General features: G+C 43.4%; 1 protein-coding gene across 1 annotated transcript in view; it reads left to right on the top strand.

Moving 5' to 3' along the window:
- The window catches only part of AMH (anti-Mullerian hormone), a 42868-nt gene extending 22383 nt beyond the window's left edge, over positions 1 to 20485 (top strand). Inside the window, exons 3-6 of the mRNA XM_066602046.1 lie at positions 15766 to 15886; positions 16849 to 16990; positions 18677 to 18703; positions 19353 to 20485. Coding sequence (XP_066458143.1) covers positions 15766 to 15886; positions 16849 to 16990; positions 18677 to 18703; positions 19353 to 20238 — 1176 coding nt within the window. The 3' untranslated portion in view covers positions 20239 to 20485. The remainder of the gene's footprint in view (positions 1 to 15765; positions 15887 to 16848; positions 16991 to 18676; positions 18704 to 19352) is intronic.
- Positions 20486 to 27021: the final 6536 nt, after the last annotated feature.

Genomic DNA, 27021 nt, shown 5'->3' with positions numbered 1-27021 from the left:
CATTAGAGGTGGTTTAGGTGCTTAAAGCGCAGCACTCCCAGCTAAACAAAGCGCTCCTTATGCAAGAGGACTTAGAAAATTGCAATAGACACAGCAACGTGAGAATTAAGGGACTTTCTGTATCTTGAGCGTCTGACTCTCTTCATAAGGTGGCGATGGAGATATTTTTGGCTCTTGTTGGGACGGACAGAGCGGCCTCTATTTCTATAGAGCGCATACACAGAGCGCTAAGGCCACAGCCCACAGAATCAGACCCGCCAAGAGACAATGTTTGTAAACTATTTGCTTTTCTGGATGCACTAGCTATTCTTGAAGCCGCAAGAAACCGCAGGGATCTGCAGTATGTGGGGCTATCTATACAGTTGTTCCAAGACTTGGTGATTGCAACACTGGCTAAACGTCGTGTGCTGCAACCATTGTTGGAGATTTTAAGAGTAAAGAATATCAGATACGCGTGGCTGTTCCACTTTGGACTGGGAATCCCCTACAGAGGAAGAAGATTCACTATCCGCTCGCCAGAAGATTTACAAAGCTTCTGGCAACACCTTGAGCTTGATCCAATTGAACTTCCTAACTGGCTACCCCTACCAGAGCTCCCTGTGTTCTCACATCTCTCCCCTCCTGAAAATTGGCGACTTGCCAGAAACTCCAAGTCACCTAAGGGAAAAAAGAAAAAGAATAAAGAGGAAAGTCTGCACAAGAACACCTGATATTCAGGACATGGCTGGTATCCGCATAAATGATCCCGCAGGTGCTATGGGAGGAGCTTGACGCCCCTGCCCTATTCTGTTTCTCTGACATTGGGCGTTGGGAGTTTATTTTATTAATAATTCCGTACTGTCTGTTATGTGACTACTGTCTAGTTCTCCCTTTTTCCCTTATTGAAGGAGCAAAATGGTTCCCCTCCTTTAATTAAAGTTCCTGATTGTGCCTCTCCGATCAGGCAAAGTTCGAATAGCAATACGATTATCTTAAAATTGTTTTCGCCCCTCATTTTTACAGGCTTGAACCAGTCTGTTCCTCTCACTAGAGAGTTACTGTTTATCTTCTGTTTGATTTAATTTCCCTTTTGTTTTTCTTTCCCCTTTTTCCCTTCCTTCTATTTCCCCTTCCTTGCAACTTCCCCTCTCCTCCTAAGTGAATGTAAGTGGGTTCCAGGAACATAAACCAGTGCTTAATATAAATTCTACAGTATTGTAAATGTCTCAACGCTCACTGTTTTTACTTTACCTCAGAGAGTTTAGATGGTTCTGGTCTCCACCGCTGCATCCATGGACACTGTTCGTTTTACGTCCTTCAATGTCCGAGGTCTCAACTCACCTCTCAAGAGACACAATGTCTCCCTTCTATCAAAAAGGTATGGTACTAAAGTCCTACTTTTACAAGAAACACACTTTAAAGGAAACAAGCACATGCCCTTACCGGGAAGGCACTTTCCACAGAGCTTCCACAATTCACACCCCTCTTCTGCCTCTAAAGGGGTCTCCATTTTGTTTTACAAGTTTATCAACTTTATCTGCGCTGCGCAATATTCAGATGAGATGGGGAGGATCCTCTTTCTAAAAGGCTTAATTGGCATTAAAATAAGTATTGCTAATTTATATGCCCCTAACTCAAATTATGTCGCTTGCCTAGTTAAACAGTTAGAATTTCTAAGGGAATTTGCAGAGGAATCTATAATTACTGGTGGAGATTGGGATATGACTTTGAACCCATTGCTGGACTCTTCTGTAGGTCCCTCCCAGGTCTCACAGGTGCAAACAAGAAAGCTGAACGGGTTGCTGCAGGGGTTGGGAATCATGGAAGCCTGGGGTCTCTTACATCCCTCCACAAAGGATTGCATCTATTTCTCCCAGGTTCATTCCTCCTTCCAGAGGTTAGATTATTTTGTCTCCCCTGACCTCCTGACGCGAATAGAGGGTGCGAACATCGATACTATGACTATTTCAGATCATGCTCCATTACATGTAGACATTAGACTTGTATGTGAAGGTCCCAGAGAACGGAGGTGGTGTCTTAACGACTCTTTATTGAAGGTTGAGAGAGCCAGACTAACAAAATTGATGAGGGAATATTTCCAATTAAACATTACAAGTGGACCAGATTTTTCCATGGTTTGGGAAGTCCATTAGGCTTATATGAGAGGTCTGTTAATAGCCCTAAGATCTAAAGTTAAAAACCAACAGAAAAAGGAGTTCGACGACCAACTATCACAAATAGCAAGACTGGAACAAATGGCCAAATGTCTAGAGGAATTGACTTCATTGAGACGTAATCTTAAGCAATGTTTAGAATCTAGGTTTAATAGGAATCATCTCTTTCTAAAGTACGCAGTCTATGCCCACGGGAACAGGGGCAGCAAGTTCATGTCTGCCTTGCTCAAAAAGGCCCGCACTAAAAACTTTATTAATTCAATTAAAACCGGCAAATCAGTTTCCTCAACTCCAGAAATAGCTAAGACATTATAAAAATTTTACGCTCGCTTGTACAATCTAATGGACCAAGATAACTATTTAGACCTGATTAAAACAAAGAGGAGGGGAAAGTAGCCTCATTTTTAAGCTCTTTGCACCTTCCCGAACTGTGGGACAATGTAGCTACTACCTTGCTAGAGCCAGTATCGAACCAGGAGGTTGAAGGCATCTTAGCCTCTTGTCCAACTGGAAAAAGCCAGGGTCCAGACAGTCTGTCCATAACTTACTTTAAAACCTATAAAGCAACATTAGTACCTCTTTTGAAAGATCTTTTCAATGCTCTTTTACAAGGTGGTACTCTGCCAAGGCAGTCCCAGGAAGCTCACATTGCGCTGATACATAATGATAATAAGGATCCTGAGCAGTGTCGCAGCTACAGACCAATTTCACTCATAAACTTGGACGTCAAGCTCTGGGCTAAATTGCTAGCAAAAAGTTTAGAAGACCTCATTCCTTCCTTGATTAATAGCGAGCAATATGGGGTTTACTTAAGGGCCGTGAGGGTAGGGATAACTGTTTCAGGTTGCTTCATGTCTCGAGATACGCCCAAACTCACAAAATTCCCTTGGTTTTGGTGAATACAGATGCTGAAAAGGCTTTTGATAGGGTGGATTGGATCTACATATAAAGAGTCTTCAATCAATTTAATTTTCCCTCCCCCTTCATTTCCGCAATATTTTCCCTCTACGCAAATCCACGTGCAAGACTAAAGATTCATGACATTCTTTCCCCTGCATTTGATATTTTAAATGGCACGCAACAGGGTTGTCCACTGTCCTCAGCCCTGTTTATATTAGCAATGCTCCAGAGGGTGAGACAGGATCCTAACATCAGTGGTTTAAGCTTAGGTGCTGATACCCTTTCTGCAGCTCCATTTGCAGATGATATAGTGTTCATGATTTCTGAACCAGAGAAAAGAATTCCGGGTCTTGTCTTACTTCTGGAGTTCTTCGGTACTAGTTCTAATTTGAAAGTGAATTTTTCTAAGTCTACAATTCTGAATATATCTGTCCATGCCACACACAGCAATTACCTGAGATCCAGTTCACCCTTCGCCTGGTCGGACATTTCAATAGACTACCTAGGAATAAAGCTCACTAAAAAAGCAGAAGATCTGTACTCCAGAAATTTCCAACCCTTGATAGCCTATGTCAAAAACCTGTTTCATTCATATGACCTCCCTTAAGTCTCTTGGTTTGGTCAAAAGAACATTCTAAAATCCTATGTTTTGCCGGTAATACCCTACAAACTTCGAAATGCTCCCAATTAATCTGCCAAAGTCTTTATTTAAAACCCTCCACTTGATGTTCTCTGGATTTGTCTGGAGGCAGAGGAGACCTCGTTTTGCATACAGCTTAATGATAAGAAGGCGTTGGGAGGGAGGGATTGATTTACCCTGTGTCCACGATTTTTGTCAAGCAGTACAGCTAATTACTGGATGGATATAATTTACCCCCCCAAAATCCATTACTATGGCAACTGGCTGTAGGTTCCCACGGGACTGCCCTCCTGCAGGACCTGTGGTTATACAGATCCAATAAATGTAACCCCTTGATTGGAGGCCCTTGTGAGACCTGGGATAGACTGAAGGAATCGTTATCTCCTGATCCTTCCCCCTATTACACCGCTGAGAGTTATTGGTAAATTGCTAAAGATCCCTATTGATCCTTCAATAAGAAGTATTTGGGGGAAATTTTCCAAGCTGGTAATAGGTGACCTGCTAGCACAAGCGCATAAAAATGCATCCAACATACTACAGACGCTACTTCCTCAACACACCTTTTCTTTTTTGCAGAAGGCACACGTCACTAACGTGATCATTGGGTTTCTTAGACTTTTTAAGTCTACTAGACCCGAAATTCCAGGAAAATTGCAAAGCTCCGTAAAAGATTTATTTCCCCTCCCCTCTGCTATAAACCATCCTTTCTCATTTCCTGGGAAAAGGAACTAAATACATTGCTTTCCTCAGAAGAAACAAAGTTAGTTCTGCAGACTGCGTTTGGCCTCTCAGTGCATTCTCCTTCAGGAAAGTCATTATAAACTCTTAGTGAGGTGGTATAAAACCCCACAATGGCTGTTTGCCCCACATGGAAAGTGTTGGATATGTGATATGGCTGAGGGCTCCTTTTTGCACATCTGGTGGGAATGCCCAGTCATCTCTCCTATCTGGAGAGATGTAGAAAGGGTTTTACGGTACCTGAAACCAAGTTTGACTATCTCAGCTGACATGGTCTTCCTGTGGAAACCCTCCACAAACTTTTATCCTCTGAAAAACAGACTGATTGCATTCCTCTTGAACGCAACAAAAACTTTGATCCCTCTCCACTGGCTACAGAAGATTCCTCCATCTTTACCTCAATGGAGAGAGAAAGTAGACCTAATTTATAATTTAGAACTTCTAGTTGGTCAAAGGGCCACCATGATAGATTTGTGCAGACGTGGGGTCCTTGGAAGCAGCGACCTTATGTGTAATGGAGGCTCATGCACCGCTAGACATGTTGTAGTGACGGTGGAGTGGAGTGCCTTCCTGGTCTTTTAGGACATACTGCTTTTCCTATTATGAAAAGGTAGTGGAGCGGACCTCGGACATGGACAGAGGTGAGCCGAGCAGGCCTGGACTAATGAAGGCTGTGTAGTTGTCTGACATTTTCCAGGGCCCATTCTCCCCGCCCCACCCTCACCTTTCCTCCCCCCTTCTTCCACCCCCACCCCGCCCCTCTTTCTTTGGGTAATTTGTGTTAAGAAGATTGCTGGCCCAGAAGGGCTGACTTAACAATATAGGCTCCATGGGGGGTTCAACAATGTTTTATTTTTTGCTGTATTTTTACTCCATTAAACAAAACTGCAATATGATACGCCCCCCTTTTGGGTGGATATGTATGTAAATTTGAAAATACCAAAAAAATTTGATTAAAAAAAATTGGGGGGGATTAAGCTATCCATATTACACACGCAAAAAAGAGGCGTGTAATATGGAGCTCAAATACACCCGTGTGAATGAGTACTTATTAAAGACCCTTTGAAGGCAACCATAATGCTGATGTGGCCCTCTGTGCAAATGAGTTTGACACCCCCCCCCCCCCCCTCCCGATTTAGAGTAAACACGCAGTTGCTCATAAATGTTTACACGGGCTGTCAGTCGCTTGGCTGACAAGCGACTTGTCCAAACGAATTTCGTGTTTGTTGTCCTGTGTAGTCACCTGTAATCACTCTTTTGAGGGATTATTCAGGCTACTATTGGATGGTGTAAATGTACCCTAAGGCCGCTCTCACTCATGCATTCAGATAAACATTGCTCAATTTCGAGCTGCAGTTTTGAACGCATGTCGCAGCATTTGACATAATTTTTCAATTCACCCCATCATTATGATGGGTGATGAGGTGCTTTAAAGATCGCAAAAACGCGCAAAAATAGAATAGACAGCGATCAAAAATTGCAGCGTTTAAATGCCATTCTAATCGCGGTAAAAAGCGATCGGTGTGCGTCCTAAGAGGATTCCAGCTGGCTATACACATCCAAGGTAGGAAGCTCGGTGCTAAGTACTACAGATAAGTGCAATATGAAGCCAACATAAGTGAGTGAGCGAGCTGTATGCTAAGTGTGTTGTTTCTTAAGTGTGTGACTTGGGATTAGTGACTTTTGGCCCTTTTATAGCAGTTGGGTAAACGACTGCACAAGCGCCGCAGATGTCACCGCTAAGCTCATTAGCGCTTGTGCGGAGTATTCACACTGACAAACTTCATGCTGCCTTCTTGCTCAGCACTTCTCCTTCTATGTGAAGCGCTGAGCAAGGAGTGTTTACACAACATGGGAAGTCAGCGATGGTTTTTATGCTGACTGAAAGTCACCGATAACTACTTGCTAACAAATAGTGAGCGATTGTTTTGCATTTAGGTTATTGCTCATATTTGTTCGTTTGTAAATTGGCCATTAGGAAGAATCACTTCTATTTATTTACTGCTAATCTATTAGAATTTTTGCATATATTTCTCTTATCTAATCTATCTCTACAAACGTTAGATCACGGGCCTCTCATTCCGTGTAAATGCTCCCCGCTCAGTGCTTCACATAGAAGGTGAACTCCAGCGGTGAACTCTGTGTAACCCTGTGTAAATGATCTTCACGAGCGCTAATGACCTTAGCGGTGACATCAGCGCTTGTGTAGTCGATTACCCCACTGTCAGCCCATGTAAAAGGGCCATTAGAATGTGCTCCATGACTGACAGTGCCGTCCAGTGTACATCTTGTTCCATGTATGTGGTCCTTGGACAGCCGGGTGCATACTGCTGTATGAGAGATGAGTGTGTTGCACATTTGGAAGCCCAGAGCCTGGATCTAAATGGGCAGCTTGCAGCACTGAGATCCATTGGCACCATAGCAAGGAGTTTGCCGCTCACTGAGGCGACACTCGCTGGGGAAGAAATGAGTGGTGGATGGTAGTATGGAGAATAGGATGAGCAGGCAGCTAGCTGGGTTACAGGAGGAGGGGTAGAGGGAAGAGAACCAGGGAGGCTAGTCTTAAACTGGAATGCCCCAATAAGTCTGCAAAGTTGGCAGATGAAGGGGATGCCATTACAGGGTTAGCACTGCTGCAGCACGACCTGCCCTGTGACCGTCAGGGGGATATCTGCTTCAGTAATAAGGGGAATAGGAGCACAGGGCATACTAACCACCATACCACACTTCCACATCCTCCATGCACATACATACAGAACATATATGTAGCCCAACCTACCCATATCTATTTTCCCCCCCTTCCTATGTAATGTAACTAATAACACACATCTGTACTGCAACAACTTGAAATTTGGCAGGAGCATTCTTTTGGTCATCAATAGGAAATGTAAAGGGGTCACAACTTGATTATTCAATGGAAACATCATATAAAATTCTTCTACGCTGGTACTTAGTAACATAGTATATAAGGCCGAATGAAGACAGCGTCCATCTAGTTCAGCCTGTTTATCCTCCTATGTTGATGATCCAGAGGAAGGTAAAAAACCCCAAGAGGCAGGAGCCAATTAGCCCTTTTGGGGAAAATTCCTTCCCGACTCCCTAATGGCAATCAGACAAATCCTTGGATCAACCTCCAATAGTTCCTACCTGCCTGTATACCCGAATTAACAGAGAGCCTCGTGTGGTGCAGAGTGTAAGCTCTCGCCTACGACCTGAAGGTTGCAAGTTTGATCCCTGCATGAATCAGGTAGCCGGCTCAAGGTTGACTCAGCCTTCCATCCTTCTGAGGTCGTTAAAATGAGAACCCAGCTTGGTGGGGGGTAATAAATAATAATTACCTGAAAGCACTGCGGAATAAGCTGGCGCTATACAAGTACCAAGATTTGATTTTTTGATTTTGATAACCTAAGATTTATATCCTGTAATATCCTTCCCCTCTAGAAAGACATCAAGTCCCCTTTTAAACTCCTCTATGGATTTTGCCATCACCACATCCTCAGGCAGAGAGTTCCACAGTCTAACTGCTCTTACAGTAAAGAACCCCTTTCTGTGTTGGTGATAAAACCTGTTTTCCTCTAGACGTAGCGGATGCCCTCTTGTTACCGTCACAGTCCTGGGTATAAACAGATCATGGGAGAGATCCTTGTATCGTCCCCTCATCTATTTATACATAATTGTTTGCTCACCTCTTGGCCATCTTTTTTCCAGGGTAAATAATCCCAATTTTGATGCCTCTCTGGGTATTCCAGTCCTGTCATTCCATGTATTAGTTTAGTCGCTCTTCTTTGAACCCCCCCATCAAGCGCTGTAACATCCTTCCTGAGCACCGATGTCCAGAACTGTATGCAGTATTCCATGTGAGGCCTGACAAGTGCCTTATATAGTGGGAGGATAATGTTCTCATCCTTCACCCCTATACCTCTTTTAATGCACCCCGAGACTTTATTTGCCTTTGCAGCAGCTGACTGGCATTGGTTACTCCAGTTCAGTCTACAATCCACTAGTACCCCCAGGTCTTTTTCCATCTCACTTTTCCCTAGCAGTACCCCATTTAGTGTATATTGGTGACATCTGTTTCTCCTGCCCATGAGCATAACCTTACATTTATCCACATTGAACTTCATTTGCCATTATCCCCCCCAAGCCCCCAGCTTATTGAGGTCCGTTTGTAGCCGCACATTGTCCTCCGTTGCATTGATTATATTGTATAATTTTGTGTCATCTGCAAATATTGATATTTTGCTGTGCAGCCCCTCTATCAGGTCGTTGATAAATATATTGAACAGAATGGGGCCCAATACTGAACCCTGTGGCACCCCGCTAGCGACTGTGGTCCAATGTAACTAATAACACACATTCCGTAGAGCAGGATGAGCAGGCAGCTAGCTGGGTGACAGGAGGAGGGGTAGAGGGAAGAAATCGAGGCAGGCAAGTCCTGAACTGTCACAACCCAATAAGTTTGCAAAGTTGGCAGATGAGGGGGATGCCATTACAGGGTTAGCACTGCTGCAGCACGACATACCCTCTGACCGCCAGGGGGATGTCTGCTTCAGTAAGAAGGGGAATAGGAGCGTTCAGCAGACTAGACAGGTCCTGGTACTGGGGGACTCGATTATTAGGGAGACAGACAGGCAATGTGCCACAAACACCTGGATGGCCGAACAGTGTGTTGCCTTCTTTGCACTCGAGTTTGACACATTGTGGATCGGGTTGACAGATTACTGGGAGGGGCTGGTGAGGATCCTGCGGTCATTGTACATATTAGTACCAATGACAAAGTTAGAGGTAGGTGGAAGATCCCTAAAAATAATTTCAGGGAACTAGGATGTAAGCTCAGGGCAAGGACCTCCAAGGTAGTTTTTTCAGAAATACTACCTATACCACATGCCACAGCAGAAAGGAAGCAGGAGATTTGGGAGGTCAACAAGTGGCTCCTGAGTTGGTGCAGAAGCGTGGGGTTTTTGGGTTCCTGGAGAACTGGGCTGACTTTGCTGTTGGTTACAGGCTCTACCGTAGGGATGGGCTGCATGTCAATGGGGAGGCTGCAGCTGTGCTGGGGGAGAAGATGACTACAAGATTAGAGGAGGGTTTACACTAGGGACTGGGGGAGAGGGCAACCAGAGAGATGGGGGGGGGGGGGAGACAGTGTAGACAGTGACCTGGGACTAAGTAAAGGGAATGGGGGCAGAGCGGTGGAAGGGGTTAGTACAGTTAGAACCAGCAGAATAGTTAGTAGCGATACACTTGAAATAAAAAATAACCCAAACCTTCTAAACAGTATGGTGCCTAAGGCCACTCTGAAACAGGCATTTTTATTACAATGTTTAGCGGGTGTTTGAAATGTTGTATTGAGTCTCCTTTCATTTAAATGGAGCTGCTCAGATGAGTGTTTTAGTGAAACATTTCTAACATACGCTATTATGAATGCTGCATATTCTATTTTTGTGCGTTCAGATTGTTTAAACGCACCACATCACCCATTGCAATGATGTGGTGCATTAAGAACGCTGTCGAAAACCTCATTCTAAAAAGGAGAGATGGCTAGGCTAGTGAGAGACCTCCCAACCCATGTCATAGGCCTCTCACTAGCCAAGCCAGGATCCTACTGCACACTAATGAGGGGCAAACCCTCCGAAAAAGCTGTCTGTGTGCGGATTCTGGCTTGGTATTTAAATCCCAATCATTGCTCTACAGGCCTGTATAAAGGGTCAAGCATTGATTTGAAGGAATGCTACCATCCAATAGATGGCGCTGCAGTGGCATTGTTCCATCTTCCTCATTTAAAACCGCTGCGTTTTGACAAATGCCTGTGTAAGAGTGGCCTTATGCTAAGTCTGACCAATAAGGAGACTAATGCTAGAAGTCTAACCAATAAGGAGACTAGGGCTAGAAGTTTGACCAACAAGGTTGAGGAAAACTCTGACATAGTGGGAATAACGGAGATCTGGTTGGATGAAAGCTGTGATAGGGTTACAATCTGTTCAGAAGAGAATGTAAAAACTGGAAAGGGGGAGGGGCTTGTCTTTATGTAAAAACCTGTTTAAAGCCAACATAACGGGAAGATATATGGGAGGGAGATGAACGTGTGGACTCTCTATGGGTGGAAATACATGGAGGGAAAAACAATAAAATCCACATGGGGGTTTTCTATAAACCACCAAATATAACAGAAGCCACTGAAAATCTATTACTGAGGCAAACAGATGAAGCGGAAAATCACAAGGTAATTATTATGGGGGACTTTAACTATCCGGATATAAACTGGGAAAGCGAAACCTGCGGATCTCATAAAGGTAACAACTTCCTGTCAATTACTAAAGATAATTACCTTACCCAACTTATAAAGGACCAGACTAGGGTGACAGCCATTGTGGACTTAATATAAACCAACATACCTGACAGAATAACAGGGGTGCAGGTCGTGGGGCACCTGGGAAATAGTGACCATAATATAATACATTTCAACTTGTCCTTCAAGAGGGGAGATACAAAAATACTAAGGCTGGGTTCACATGGGGCGGATTTGCCGCAGAATTTCCATGCAGAAATTCGCTGCTGCAAATCGGCCTGCGGCTGCTAATTCCGGGATTAGTCGGCCATGTGGACGAGATTTGTCAAAAATCTCGTCCACATGGGCCAGCGAATCCGTCGCAGCAAAAGCCGGCTTTGGGGCGCAGATCCCCAGGATGCAGCCTGTCCATTGTTTTTTTTTTTTCTGCTGCGGCCTTGCTCTCCTATATGGGAGAACCGGCCGCAACAGAAAAGCATGCGGCGAAGCCGCTCCAAAACCCGTGGCTAAGTGCTGCAGGTTTGGAAGCTGCGCTTTCCCGGCAGAAATCTCGCGCTTTTTCACTGCGGCAAAATTGCAAGATTTCCACCGAGAATATAACCCGTGGAAACCTAGCCTAAACTTTAGGAAGGTCAAGTTCAAACAGCTCAGAGATGCTCTTAACCTTAATAACTGGGATAAGATCCTCAAAAATAACAGTACAGACAATAAATTGGAAAAGATTCGGTGGAGCCGGAAAACAAAGTTGTAGGCGGGAGGCAGACATGACAGGGTTAACGGGGAGTGAAAGGGTTAAGAGAAGAAGAGAACTCTGGGTAGAGAAAGGGGGGGTTAGTGGGGGAGTAAAAAGAGCGGCAAGGAAGGTGGGGGGAGGAGTCAGTTTTCAAAGAAAATTAGCAGTTGGAGCATAGCCGTGGAAGTGTCCCACCCGCCCGCCCTTGGGTAAAAAAGGGAGGGGGGGGGGGTGTATCGTCATGGCAGCAGGAGAGGTGGAGGGGTCCCTTGGAGTCAGCTAAACGGGGTAGTAGGGGGGGTAGCAGGGAGCTGGATAGCTTCCCTTCCGTCTCTGTGAATTGTTTGGTTAGGACTGTCGCCTCGGGGAGTCGCAGGGCGGTGCCTTGCAGTGGTTATGGGAGGGGTTAGCCAGGTTATGGCTAGCCGTCCTCGGGGTCAGGATGAGGCGACCTGAGTCGAGTGAGTGGCGGGCCCCCGAGTCTGTCAACTCGCGGCGGGGGCAGTTGGTAGGGAAATAGTGTTGCCCGAGTCCGAAATGCGACGGGTGACAGGCACAACTATTTCCTGTTTTTCTGGTGAGGCGACAGGTGGTAGGGCTCCATGGGATCCCTCCCAGGGTTATCTTTGGTTAAAACGGTTATTTATGTTTATGTCAGTCACTGTAGGGTTCAAGGCACAACTAAAACATAACTTTTATTAAGAATCAATAAAAAGGAAACTTTGTAAAGCAAGTTTCAAAAAGGACACACATGTAATATAAAAGAATGCTCCTCATGCGGTAATCCCAGAATTAATCTACACAAGGAAATGGCCGTAGTACTGGGAGACACTATGAGAGTTTTATGTAAAATACAGAACTTCAAGACGGTTCAATTGATCAAACAGCCGACCATAAGATTGGATAGTACAGCTGTGACCGTTTAATTGAAGGGTCAGCCAGACAGGTACATTCAGATGGTTTAAAGGCATTAACCACCTATGTTTATGTTATGTTTAAATAAATGTGGCTGCAGTGGCCATAATTTAATCCAACTTTTGTTTCGTTGTTTTTTAAGGTATGGGGGAAAAGGAAAAGGGGAGGTATGTCACAGTAGGCAACGACTCCGTATACCCTAGTCATGTTTAAAAACATCCTAATCACTTACTGTGAGCGGTCCATGCCTTACAGGAATAAAGGGTTAGGAATAGGAGAAAACTAATAGGGCTCAGTAGAGATGTAAAGGGGGCAATAAACAGCAAAAAAAATGTTTAAACTACTAAAACAAGAAGGCGGCAAAGAAGCACTAAAAACATGTAAGTATAGAAAAAATAAATTATGTAAAAATCAGATAAAAGCAGCAAAGATGGAAACAGAGAGACTTATTGTCAAGGACAGTAAAACTAACCCTAAAGTTTTCTTCAACTATATAAATAGTAAAAGATTAATACTGAAAATGTTGGCCCTTCAATAATTAATGTAGGATAAATTGTAGAGGGTGATGGGGAGAAAGCAAATCTATTAGTTTTTTCTCCAGTGTCTTCAGAGAGGAAAATGTCATATGAGATGCAGAGTGATAAAGTAAATTTCACTAAATGTCACCAGTGTATCCTAGGAAGAAGTGCAGAGCAGTCCTTAAAAGATTGACAATGTATCGGGTCCCGATAGCATACACTCCCGAGATATAACGGAATTCAGTAATGTGATACACAGACCCTTGTTTCCTTAGTTAAGGACTCTATAGTGACGGGGTGTGTTCTACTGGATTGACGCATAGCAAATGTAGTGCCAATATTCAAAACGTGAATCTGGAAATTACAGGCCGGTAAGTCTTACTTCTATTGTGAGTAAAATGTTTGAGGCGTTTCTAGAAGATGCTATCCTGGAGGACCTCAAGGAAAACAGCTGTATAACTCCGTATCAGCATGGGTTTATGAGAGATTGCTCTTGTCAAACCAATCTTGTCCCAAGCATTTGATACTGTGCTGCATAATAGGTTGGTATATAAAATGAGAATGCTTGGTCTGGGAGAGAATGTGCATAAGTGGGTAAGTAACTGGCTCAGTGATAGAAAGTAGAGGGGTTATAAATGGTATATACTCTGATCAGGTCACCGGTACTAGTGGGGTAACACAGGGGGCAGTATTTGATCGGTCACTGTTACTAGTGAGGTACTACAGGGGGCAGTATTGGAGGGGTTACTATGGGGTACTACAGAAGGCAGTAGTGGGTCCTATTCTTTTTAATATATTTATTAATGACCTGATAGAAGGATTGTGCAGTAAAATATCAATATTTGCAGATGATACAAAACTATGTAAAGCAATTAACACAAGTGAAAAAGATATCTGAGGGGCTCTTTAAGAACTATGTATAAATATATCAGGTGTCAGTACAGAGATCTCTCACATCATCTGTTATTCCCAGGACTGTGACAAGAGGACGCTCTAATAACTTTGTACAGATATATCGGGGGACGATACAGAAATCTTCCATCACCTATTATACCCAGGGCTGTAACAAGGGGGCGCTCTAATAACTATGTATAGATATATCAGGGGTCAGTACAGAGATCCCTCCCAGCATCTATTATACCAAGGACTGTAACAAGGGGGGACTCCTTGTATGTATAGATATATCAGGGGTCAGCACAGAGATCTCTCCCTTCCTATATTATACCCAGGACTGTAACAAGGAGCCGCTCTAATAACTATGTATAGATATATCAGTGGTCAGCATAGAGATCCCTCCCATCATCTATTATACCAAGGACTGTAACAAGGGGGGACTCCTTGTATGTATATATATATCAGGCGTCAGCACAGAGATCTCTCCCATCATATATTATACCCAGGACTGTAACAAGGAGCCGCTCTAATAACTATGTATAGATATATCAGTGGTCAGCATAGAGATCCCTCCCATCATCTATTATACCAAGGACTGTAACAAGGGGGGACTCCTTGTATGTATAGATATATCAGGCGTCAGCACAGAGATCTCTCCCGTCATATATTATACCCAGGACTGTAACAAGGAGCCGCTCTAATAACTATGTATAGATATATCAGTGGTCAGCATAGAGATCCCTCCCATCATCTATTATACCAAGGACTGTAACAAGGGGGGACTCCTTGTATGTATAGATATATCAGGCGTCAGCACAGAGATCTCTCCCGTCATATATTATACCCAGGACTGTAACAAGGGGCCGCTCTAATAACTATGTATAGATATATCAGGCGTCAGCACAGAGATCGCTCCCATCATATATTATACCCAGGACTGTAACAAGGGGGGACTCCTTGTATGTATAGATATATCAGGGGACAATACAGACATCTCTACCATCATATATTATACCCAGGACTGTAACAAGGGGCCGCTCTAATAACTATGTATAGATATATCAGGCGTCAGCACAGAGATCGCTCCCATCATATATTATACCCAGGACTGTAACAAGGGTCCGCTCTAATAACTACGTATAGATATATCAGGCGTCAGCACAGAGATCTCTCCCATCATATATTATACCCAGGACTGTAACAAGGGTCCGCTCTAATAACTATGTATAGATATATCAGGGGTCAGTACAGAGATATCTCCATCATCTATTTATACCCAGGACTGTGACTGTAACAACGGGGAATCCTCTACATCTATGTTGTGTAGAAACCTTCTTTTCTCTAGACAAACATTTTTTACTGTAAGAGCAGTGAGACTATGGAACTTTTCTTTAAATGAGGAAAATTGTCTTCTTCCTCATTGTGTTGGTTTGTTTTTTGCCTTCCTCTGGAGCAACATTGGGGGTTAATAGGCTGAACTGGATGGACATGTGTATTTTTTTCAGCCTAACATATTATGTTACAATAGGATGCTAATTGAACAACCACTTAATGAAAGATGGTCACGTGAACGTTCATTATGCAGAAACGGTAATACACATTTTAGTCCTTTTTGGTTGACTTCTTTCCAGACGATAACAGTCTGTCATCAGTTGACAGAAACTTTAATTCGTTGTTAAATTTCACCCGGCAAACAATCATTTTGATTGAAATTGTTCTTCTTCACCAACTTTAGTCTAATGGCTGTGAGCAGCTTTATTCTGCTTTTTAGAAATCCTACCACAAAAATTCATCAAACGTCCTGCCAGAAGTCAGACAGCTGTATATCACAGAGCTCAGCTTTTAGGACTGTCATAGAGGGCAACATAATAATCCCCCGATGGGTTCGCTGTAATCATGAGATGCCACATTTGTCAGCAGATCCTTATTCCTTGGTTTTTCTGCAGGAGAGGCTGTTCTTCAGATTGTAATCTTTTTTTCTCAAGGTTGTTTGCTTGTCATCGGAAACTCGCTATCTTGTTGTCAGGCTGAATGAAGAAGTTATGAGCGTTGAACCGGAGGACGTAAGACTGAAAACATCCTTTCAAGTAAAAAAATATTCTGATGGTATGAAATAAAGATATTAACGGCCATGCCTCATGATCTCGGCTATGCTGAAGCCTATAGTCTCTGTAGAAAGAAACATTTGATTATTTTTACAGTGTATTGTGTATTTGTGCATTCTATATTCATGTCATTTGTTACATAGACTGCGCAGAAGCAGTTTTAAGTCTCTCTATATAGCACCTACCCTTAAATACAATGTAATATTTTGGAGAAGGCCACCCAAAATGTTAGAAAAATATGGTTTTCTGGAGGGATAGTTTACTGAAAATCCATCGTAAGGCAATGTGGTCTAGGTTGGGGATGGTCCTTTGCAAGGTTTCAGTGTATATACTGATAACATTAAAATCTAGAAATATTAGATAGATGCGAGATAGATTGATTTGGGAGCATGATAGGAGTTGTAGTTAAGGGAGATGGAATAATACCTCCACAGTGCCACCTATTGAAAGGCAGCATTCCTTCAAGCCAAAGTCAGACTTTTTATACAAGCCTTGTTACAATGACCAGGAATTACAAGCAAAGCCAGACTCCATGTACATACAGCTGTTTCAGGGTTTTTGTACATACAGCTGTACATGGAGTCTGGCTTTGCTTTTAATTCCCGTTCATTGTAACAAGGCTTGTATAAAAAGGCTGACTTTGTCTTGAAGGAATGCTGCCTTTCAATAGGTGGCACTGTGGAGGATTTATTACATCTCTCTTATTTGCATATTACCCAGAGGAGTGTGCATGGCCATTTGAGTCTCCTCACTTAGTTTAAAGTTGCTCTCCCCAAGGAGAAAAGATAGCGTTTCTGACCCCAGGAGTTGTAGTTTTACAGCAGCTGGAGAGCCACAGGTTGGTTACCACAAATCTAGAGTATCCTGTGAATATTGACTTTTAATTAGTCTATGACTATTCTGGCAGCATTAGGAATCCAATTTAAGAAATGAAAACTTTGTTTTCTGGTTTCTTGCTATTAGGATCTGTCCTTTCAAGTACAGAATCTGCCGGGCACCTGTTTGGCATGGATAAAAGGTGCTTTACCAAGATTGCACCTGTCATATTTATGCTCTTAAGCCACACTGTCTCCATCAGGCCTGCTCACACCGTATCAGTCTCTAGGTAAGCATATCACCAGTCTCTTTCTTGTCTAGTAGTCCATATAGTCGGTATTAGTGTATCTTGACGCCACCGGAAGCTAGGGGTTTGACAGGAGGAACGCCCCTCTCGCACACCTAGCTCCCAATTGGTGCAAGAATACAAGTTCCTGGAAGGTCCTGCGATGCATTGTTGTGAGCCCCCGACGCCTGCCACTGACTGCCTCCCGGCTGCATATTAGCTTTTTACACCCCACCTCCACACCATTCACAACTGATTGGTTGTTTGGATTTACTCATTCACGGTGATTGGTTATTTGAGTTAGCTGATTCATGGTGATTGGTTATTTGGATTGGCTGATTCACAGTGATTGGTTGTTTAGGTTGGCTCGAGTAGAGGTGGTATTGAATAGGGATATATGCCCGCTAGCTCTGTTGCCTCCCTGAGGGCCTCAGTGACTGCCCCCCCCCCCCCACCAGCTCTGTAAGGTCTCCCTGCTCTCCTCCTCCGGCGGTACTCTCCCAAGCAGCGGCGAGCAGCGCTGCAGTGGACCGCTGTCTCTGCACGTTGCCTTCTACAGCAGTGCTTGAGCCACTCCAGCGCCGCTCGCATACTAGCTCCTTACACCCCACCTCCACACCATTCGCAACCTGATTGGTTGTTTGGATTTACTCATTCACGGTCATTGGTTATTTGGGTTGGCTGATTCACGGTGATTGGTTATTTGATTTGGTTTGGCTGATTCACGGTGATTGGTTGTTTAGGTCAGCTCGAGTAGAGGTGGTGTTGAATAGGGATATATGCCCCCCGGCTCTGTTGCCTCCCTGAGGGCCTCAGTGACTGTCCCCCCCCCCCCCCCCGCGCGCGCGCGCAGTAAGGTCTCCCTGCTCTCCTCCTCCAGCGGTACTCTCCCAAGCGGCGGTCAGCAGCTCTGCAATGGACCGCTGTCTCTGCACGTTGCCTTCTACAGCAGTGCTTGAGCCACCCCAGCGCTGCTCGCATATTAGCTTTTTACACCCCACCTCCACACCATTCGCAACCTGATTGGTTATTTGAGTTGGCTGATTCACGGTGATTGGTTGTTTAGGTTGGCTCGAGTAGAGGTGGTGTTGAATAGGAATATATGCAGCTGGGACTAGAGGCCGAACATGTGGATGAAAGTGGCCTGGCAGGACCTGCAGTGGAGCCATCTGTACAGCCCATCAGGCACTGGGGGCATCACTCGGCTGTCACTCTTGACTCCACCAGGACTTCCTGGTGGCATCAAGATACACTAATACCCATGAATTTTGTGTTATTTTTTTTTTTTTTTAACAGGCATTTTTTGTGTCGCAATATTCTCATCCACAAATTTTTACCATGCTTTCTCTTCTAGTGTCTTTCACATGCTTTAGAATAGCCTATACAAAAACACCAAATGACAGCCTGCTGCGATTGCAAAAAAAAGCCAATAACTCTCCAAAAATGCAACTAGTGGGGAAAAAAGCCACAAAAAATGCACTCATTGTAGAGCATTTAATATTAATATCACTCTATTATCTTCCAGCTTACATGATTGTGAGATTTTTCTTGCAAAAAAACCCACCAAACCATGGCTGTAAATGCCAGGAAAAATGCCACTAGAAACATGGTGTTTTTTCTATGAGACCAGCCTAAAGCCGCTTGTCCACGGCCGCGACAGAATATCATTAGCAATATTCCACCACGGAGGAGGAGGGGGAGCACTAAAAGGTCTCCGTGATAAGCCTATATTAATGATAGGCTCACTGCGGAGAATCGCGGCATGCCGCGATTTTAATCACGCAAGCGGAAAATCGCTATGATTTTCCGCTCATATGCAGTAGGCTGCGCTTTCCATATTTATCTTATAGAAAAGCTGTCTTACGAGCTCTGTGTGCACTTTATCGGCGCGGATCTCACAAGAACACCTCCCTGTGGACAGCCAACCTTGGGGCGTTTTACATGGCAGATAAATTGGGTTCTTTCATCATGCACATCTATATGTGGACGTGCATCAATGGCAGCTTCTAGAGATAGGACATGGTTAGCAGCATCTAGGAGATAACCACAGTTGATATGATGAGACAGTGATTGTACAGGAGTGTCACTAAAAGTAAATGTTCACTAGACTCTGAATTTGAGCCATACTGAAATATTAAAAATCAGAGCAAAATGTGTTGCAATGAGTGACAATAATCACACAAAACACGAGTCAAACACTCATACAGCCTTCCTAATGTAAAAAGATTAGCTCCTTTAACATACAACGACAATGATTTTCACTTTGTGTGATAGGAGAAGCAATTTAGCTTTTTTCTGGTATGTATAATTACTTGCTTACCTTATGCCACACAGTTACATCGGGTTTCTATGTTTTTGTCTACAGTGTTCATAACAAAATGATTATTTCTAAGAAGGATGAATTTCTGGAAACCCTATCCCATTTCTCAACACTTTTGATGCCCTCTCACACTAAACCATCTTCCACCATCTATGTGTCCCTTGATCCTAATGATGAAAGTGCTGGTGTCCTTCGTCCCCAACTGTTGAATGTTACGGAAGTAGAGGCATTGAAGTGGTTGGTGGACTCTCAGGAACCACTTGTGTTCCTGTTTTTGCCTGGAAGCAAACATCTCTTGGCTAACAGAATACAAGAAACACTGAATGGGACCCTACTCGAGAGAATCACAGAGAAGACACAAGAGGTTCTAGAAGATATGGAAGATGTCTTTTCAACTGGTGATCATGTCCAAATCCTTCAAAAACTCATTTACTCTTGTCATAGTCACTTCAATGTTAGCTACTTTTCTATAGATGAAGAGCAGCCACCACAGTTGGGAAATAATCAGCATAGGAAATTGTATTCGCTGATGCTCCTTAAAACTTTACAGACAATTCGGGCTTATTGGCAAGACCGAAAAAAATTATCACGGCAGAACCGTGGAGCAAACCTCAAACCTCATTGTCGTCTGCAAGAGTTGACCATCAACTTGAAGCCATATCCAGAGTATAAGGACGTCTATTTCCCCGAAGAGATAAACATCAACAACTGTGTGGGGCCTTGTCGCTTCCCACAGACCACTCAAAGTGATTACCAGGCCCATGTTATTCTGCTCATCCAGCTTCAGGAGACAAGACAATCTGGCCTAGACCGACCACCTTGCTGTGTACCTATTCAGTACCAAGAACAGTGGTTAATGGTGGCCCATGACCAAGGCATAAGGCTGCACTTGTACCCCAACATGGTTGCCAAAGAATGTGGTTGCAGATAGGTATATTATTGAGTTTTATGGCAAATTGTAACTGTTAATTTTCACCATTTCTGAAAAAGAGAACACCCTCTACATATGGACAGTCCAAGCATTACAGTGCAAGCCCACTGCAATACATCATAATAAATCTATGACATAAAAAGGAAACTTCCCAGATTTCAGTTCTGTGTTGATCCACTTCTCATCTGCATTGCAAATATACCATTTGTTTAGGAATAGGAGACATTAATACTGGATACATTTAGTATGATGTAAACAGTTGAGCTTCTTCATGTGTATAACTAGCTTAGTGCACAATGGCTTAATAAGACATATATGAAAGGAGACTATTTCTTTTTATAATCTCTTCACTCCTAACTGACCTACACCCTAAATGACTCCCTTTCCATAGTTCTACCTATTTTAGTAAAGGGCTCTGTAGTGAATCCTTCCACGTATTTTCCTTTTAGCAACTGCGATTGGAAAATGAGTTGGAACTGCAGGAACAGAGCATCTTGTCTTGAGTAGAAGGATGATATTCCAGCAGTGTTTGTGTATAAGTCTTCAATGGCAGCAAAATGTCATGTTTCAAGTGAAGTCATTAAGTTTGTTAACATGTGTAATAAATTACTATCCTTAGAAAAACGTCTTTGAAGGATGCACATGAAGGTGGTTGGAGTTCCTTATCTGGTTCCTCCCATGTGTAGCTGGTGTCAAAAAGGCACAGCACGTTTCTACCCAAAGTTTACATAAACTTTCTTTGTATTACATCATTAAATAAATCTAAGACAAATAGTATCACTGTGGTTAGTGTGCCTTATTATGTGAAACAAATGTTTTCTGTAATCATTATTAACCCCTTTATTATCCGCCCGGGTGACCACTTTGTGACCATTCAGGACCCCCTCTATTAGCCAGGTCAGAGCAGTTCTCATTCCGTCAGACTTTGAGACTTCCTTGTGTGTACTACATTTCCCTTGTGGCGGCCACTATAGGGGAAATGTCTGGCTGGTTGTAGCTTCCCAAAGCAAAATCGGCAGTTTGGCAGAGGAGCAGAGTGCCGCATTCTGAAAGAAGTTGCTGCGGCGCCGGATTCTACAAATCAAATCTGCCTGTGTGCAGGAGCCCTTTAGGAGGAAAGGAAGAAGAACAGCAAATCCACCAAACGTGTCTTTGTTTTTTAAATACACCACAAGCCATGCAGTGCAAATAATAAAAGGTGGACACTTTTTCTATTGATCTTTATGAAACTTAATCTTTTTTATTCCCACTACAGGACTTGAATGTTTTGGGGCATAGTAGACATATTCTGATTATATCATCAACAGGAAATACAATGATCATGTGGTGCCAATAGGCTGACATAAACACCCTAGATGCCATGACTGCTACTGATCAAGGATGCTGAACACCCAGAATCAGAGGCTTGTCTGATCCTGGCCGTTAAAAAGGCAGCCTGGTCTTGAATCACTGCTGGGCTCCAGCTGTTTATTTCCAGAGTCACAGCTTTTGTGTATATGTATGTCCTGTATGTCATATATGTCATCTATGTCGTGTATGGCGTGTATGTCCTGTATGTCATATACGGTGTGTATGTCCTGTATGTTGTGTATGTCCTGTATGGCGTGTATGTCCTGCATGTCATAGACTGGTAGAGTTGGAAGAGACCTCCAGGGTCATCGGGTCCAACTCCCTGCTCAGTGCAGGATTCATTAAATCATCCCAGACAGATATTTGTTCAGCCTTTGTTTGAACACTTCCATGAAAGAGAACTCACCACCTCCCGTGGTAACCTGTTCCACTCATTGATTACCCTCACTGTCAAAGTTTTTTTTCTAATATCTAATTTGTGTCTCCTCTAGAGATGAGCGAGCACGCTCGTTTAAGGCTGGTGCTCGAGCGAGCATCAGTCTTTTCGAGTAACTGATTACTTGTCCGAGTATCATGCGGGGAGGAGCGGCTGGGGGAGAGTGAGAGATCTCTCTCTCCCCCCTCCCCCCACTCATCCCCACTCCCTGCCACCCCCCACCCCCGCATGATGCTCAGACAATTAATCGGTTACTCGAAAAGACTGACGCTCGCTCGAGCATCCGCCTTAAACAAGAGTGCTCGCTCATCTCTAGTTTCCTCCCTTTCAGTTTCATCCCAGTGCTTCTAGTCCTTTCTTGTGCAGATGAGAATAGGGCTGATCCCTCTGCACTGTGACAGCCCATTAGATATTTGTAGACAGCTATTATGTCTCCTCTCAGCTTTCATTTTTGCAAGCTAAACATTCCCAGATCCTTTAACTGTTTTTCATACGACATGATTTGCTGACGGCTCACCATCTTGGTAACTCTTCTCTGAACTTGCTCCAGTGTGTCTGTCTTTTTTAAGTGGGGTGCCCAGAACTGGACAGAGTATTCCAGATGAGCTGTGACTCAGGAAGAGTAGAGGGGGATAATGACCTCATGTGATTTAGACTCTGTGATTCTCTTAATACATCCCAGAATTGTTTGCCATTTTGGCTGCTGCATCACACTGTTGACTCATGTTCAGTCTATGATCTATTAGTATATCCAAGTCTTTTTCACATGTGCTGCTTAGCTCAATTCCTCCCATTCTGTATGTGCTTTTTTCATTTTTCTTGCCCAGATATAGGACTTTGCAAAGCTGCCCACAGTTCAAGCTTTTCTAGATCTTTTTGAATACTCTCTTTCTTCCCTAGTGTTAGCTATCCCTCCCAGCTTTGTCTCATCTGCAAAGTTTCCCATCTATTGCTTAACCCAGATCATGTATAAAAATGTTGAACAACACTGGGCCTAGGACACAGCCTTGTGGTACCCCACTTGATACATTCTTCCACTTGGATGTGCAGCCATTTATGACCACTCTTTGAGTACTATCACTAAGCCAGTTGTGAATCCACCTAACAGTTGCCTTGTGAATCCCATATTTGATCATTTTTTCATTAATATGGAATGAGATACTTTGTCAAATACTTTACTAAGGTCAAGATATACTATATCCACTGCATTTCCCTAATCAACCCAGTCAGTGATACTGTCATAGGAGGAAATTAGATTCATCTGGCATGACTTTTTTGTTACAAACCCATGCTGGCTCTGGTTAATTACTCCATTCTTATCCAAATACTTACATACATGCTGTTTTATTATTTGTTCAAAGATCATTTCCGGTATAAAAGTCAGGCGTACAGACCTGTAGTTTCCTGGATCTACCTGCTAGATAGGGACAACCTGAATATAGGGAAAACATTTGCTCTTTTCCAACTTAGACTTTGCCCTTCTGGGACTTCTCCTGTTCTCCAGGAATTTTCAAAGATTATGGCGAGTGGCTCAGCAATTACCTCTGCTGCTTCCTTTAGTATCCTAAGATGTAATTCATCTGGGCCTTGAGACTTGAATTCATTTAAAGGAGATGTCCCGCGCCGAAACGGGTTTTTTTTTTTTTAAACCCCCCCCCCGTTCGGCGCGAGACAACCCCGATGCAGGGGTTAAAAAAACCACCCGCACAGCGCTTACCTGAATCCCGGCGGTCCGGTGACTTCAATACTTACCGCTGAAGATGGCCGCCGGGATCTTCTACCTTCGTGGACCGCAGCTCTTCTGTGCGGTCCACTGCCGATTCCAGCCTCCTGATTGGCTGGAATCGGCACGTGACGGGGCGGAGCTACACGGAGCCGCTCTCTGGCACGAGCGGCTCCATAGAAGAAAGCTGAAGACCCGGACTGCGCAAGCGCGGCTAATTTGGCCATCGGAGGCCAAAAATTAGTCGGCTCCATGGAGACGAGGACGCTAGCAACGGAGCAGGTAAGTATAAAACTTTTTATAACTTCTGTATGGCTCATAATTAATGCACAATGTACATTACAAAGTGCATTATTATGGCCATGCAGAAGTGTATAGACCCACTTGCTGCCTCGGGACATCTCCTTTAAGTTAGCTAAGTGTTCCCTCACCATCTCTCTGCTTATAGATAGTCTGCTTTCTTTATCCCCCCAATTGCACAGAGCAGATCAGTTGACTTTCCATCTACTTTCTGAGAGAAAATAGATACAAAATAGGAATTTAAAAGTTCGGCCTTCTCAACATCATTCTTAAACAAGTTATCATTTTCATCTTCTAAGCATCCAATAGCATCTTTGACTTTTCTTTTTTCTTTTTTTATTGCTTTTAGCCTCTGTTGCAAGCCTCAATTCATTATTAGCTTTAGTTTTTTGACACCTGCCCTACAGTTTTGACAGACCACATTATATTCTTCTTTAGATATTACCCCCCCCCCCCCCCTTTCCATTTGATAAACATATTTTTCTTCCATTTTAACATGTGTGCAAGTTCAGTGTCCATCCATCTTGGTATCTTTAAATGCTTCCCATTCTTCCTTCTTTTAGGGATTGTTAACGATTGTGCTTTGAGAATCTCATTTCGCAATATTTCCCAAACTTCTTGGACATTTCTGTCTTTAAGAACATCCAGCCATTGGATTCTTCCTACCCCCTTTCTGAATTCATTAAAATCTGCCTTTCTGAAATCCAACCTTGAGGTCTGAGTCTTCTCAGGTCTTCCTCCCCTTTTTATCCAAAATTCAAGGATAACCTGATCACTGCCTCCTAAGGTCCCAGTCACACTTACTTTCTCAACCATTTCCTCCCTGTTGGTAAGAATTAGGTCCAAGATATCAGATCCCCTTGTTTTCTCTTCAACCTTTTGGAAGATAAAGTTGTCAGCAAGAGCGGACAAGAATTTGTTGGATCTATTACTTTTACCTGAGAGAGATCCCCAACAAATGTCATGTATGGCGTGTATGTCGTTTATGTCCTGCATGTCGTGCACGTTATATATGTCGTGTATGTCCTGCATGTAATGTATGTTGTTTATATTCTTCATGTTGTGTATGTCCTACATGTCGGGTATGTCGTGTATGTCCTGCATGACGTGTATGTCCCGCATGTCGTGTCTATCGCTTATGTTCTGCATGTCGTGTCTATCGCTTATGTTCTGCATGTCGTGTGTATCCTGTATGTCCTGCATGTCATGTATGTTGTGTATGTCCTGCATGTCGTTTGTCATGTATGGTATATTAACTTAGCCTGACACGTCCTGTAAAAAATGCTGCCAGCAAATGGATACCATAATAGTCAATAAGTGATGTATGCCTCAATGTAAGTATGAATACATGGCTGACCACGTAATCAATGTATTGGCTCACTAAGGCCAATGGACGTGCTTATAGATAGGAGTACCATGTAGTTGGACTCTATAGAGAGAGGGAGGCTATAATTTTTAGGTTGGAGTCTCACATTCAGATTTAGATGCTTTCTGGAACTTGCATGATTTAAAAACATATACCATAACATATAGCAATATACTTGATATGAAACTTCCAGTCCCTCGGCGACAGTAATTCCGTGTCCTGGCTGCCACACTACGTTACAACCCCACAGGCATTGACTGGTGTAGTCATGTGAAAGGACGTCACAAAAGGCGAGATGGCTTTTTTGACAATATTCTAGCTGCTGTGACGCCACTAAGTGCTTTGTATAAACTCCCTTCTCTCGCCCTCTATGTCAGTATTCTTGGCATGGTAGAAGAAAGTGCTCTTTCTAAATATGAAAGATATAAAGATGTGTCTCATGACCTCTCTGATTTTAAGAGCTTAAGAAATAAATAGGGTTTTTTACGCATATGTATTGGTGAAACATTTGTGAAATTAATTTTAAAAGTGGTGACAGATAACCCACAAGTGCTTGTTTTTTTAATACACACATACATTTTTGGGGGGAATACCATAGCTTACTATTGACTAAATCTGGCTTTTCTGACATAAGAAATGTGGCAAAAACCACAGTTAAAAATGTTATGTATTACCTTAAGACACTATGTGTGACAGCAGCCTAAAGATTTTTTTTCTGATGTCCCTTTAAGTGTTAAAGGGGTTCTCTGAGATTACAATATTGATGGCCTCATCCTTGGCCCACTGCGACGATGCTGTGGTGCTATGTACTTCCAAGACCACACTGCTGCAGGTGTGGGAGGATTTGGCTTGGTGTGGAGTTCTGCAGCCAATCACCACTGGTCTGTGCACATAAATACCAGCTGCTCCTTGCTAGAGGCTGCTGGTCATTATTATCATCCTTCTAACTCAGAGCTCTGGTGTTTAGAGTCATACATGCTGTAAAGCTAGTTTTGAGTTCTCCCACAGACTCCTTGAAGATGGTTTGGACACCTGATCCCCCTGTTTACATGGTCTGCAGGCCCCTGCTCCCTTAACCTTCTGTCAGGTGTGGTTCCAGACATCCGATGTCCTTTATGCTGTCAGTTGGGTGATATCTAACACTTCAGTCTGTACTCTATTAGATGGGTGATATCTGACACTCTGCCATTGTGTGTGTGAATGTTTAAACTATGTTCTGCTTCTGTGTATCTATGCATGCATGAGGTTCTGGGAGGGATTCTCCTGTGGTAGTAGGTGTGCAGGCACCTGGTGTGAACAATGTCTGTTAGCTGGTGTGCAGGCACCTGGTATGAACAGTGTCTTGTTCAGCGTCTGTTAGTTGGTGTGCAGGCACCTGGTGTGAATAGTGTCTTGTTCAGTGCCTGTCTGTAGGTGTGCAGACATCTGGTGAGAACAATGTCTCGTTCAGTGTCTGTTAGTTGGTGTGCAGGCACCTGGTGTGAACAATGCCTCATTCAGTGTCTGTTGGTGTGCAGGCACCTGGTGTAAACAGTGTCTTGTTCAGCGTCTGTTAGTTGGTGTGCAGGCACCTGGTATGAACAGTGTCTTGTTCAGCGTCTGTTAGTT

Source organism: Eleutherodactylus coqui, chromosome 5 (genome assembly GCF_035609145.1).
Source record: "Eleutherodactylus coqui strain aEleCoq1 chromosome 5, aEleCoq1.hap1, whole genome shotgun sequence".
In the NCBI taxonomy this organism is placed as follows: Eukaryota; Metazoa; Chordata; class Amphibia; order Anura; family Eleutherodactylidae; genus Eleutherodactylus; species Eleutherodactylus coqui.
The sequence above is the reverse complement of the archived record's forward strand: the minus strand, read 5'-3'. Positions and strand labels throughout refer to the sequence as shown.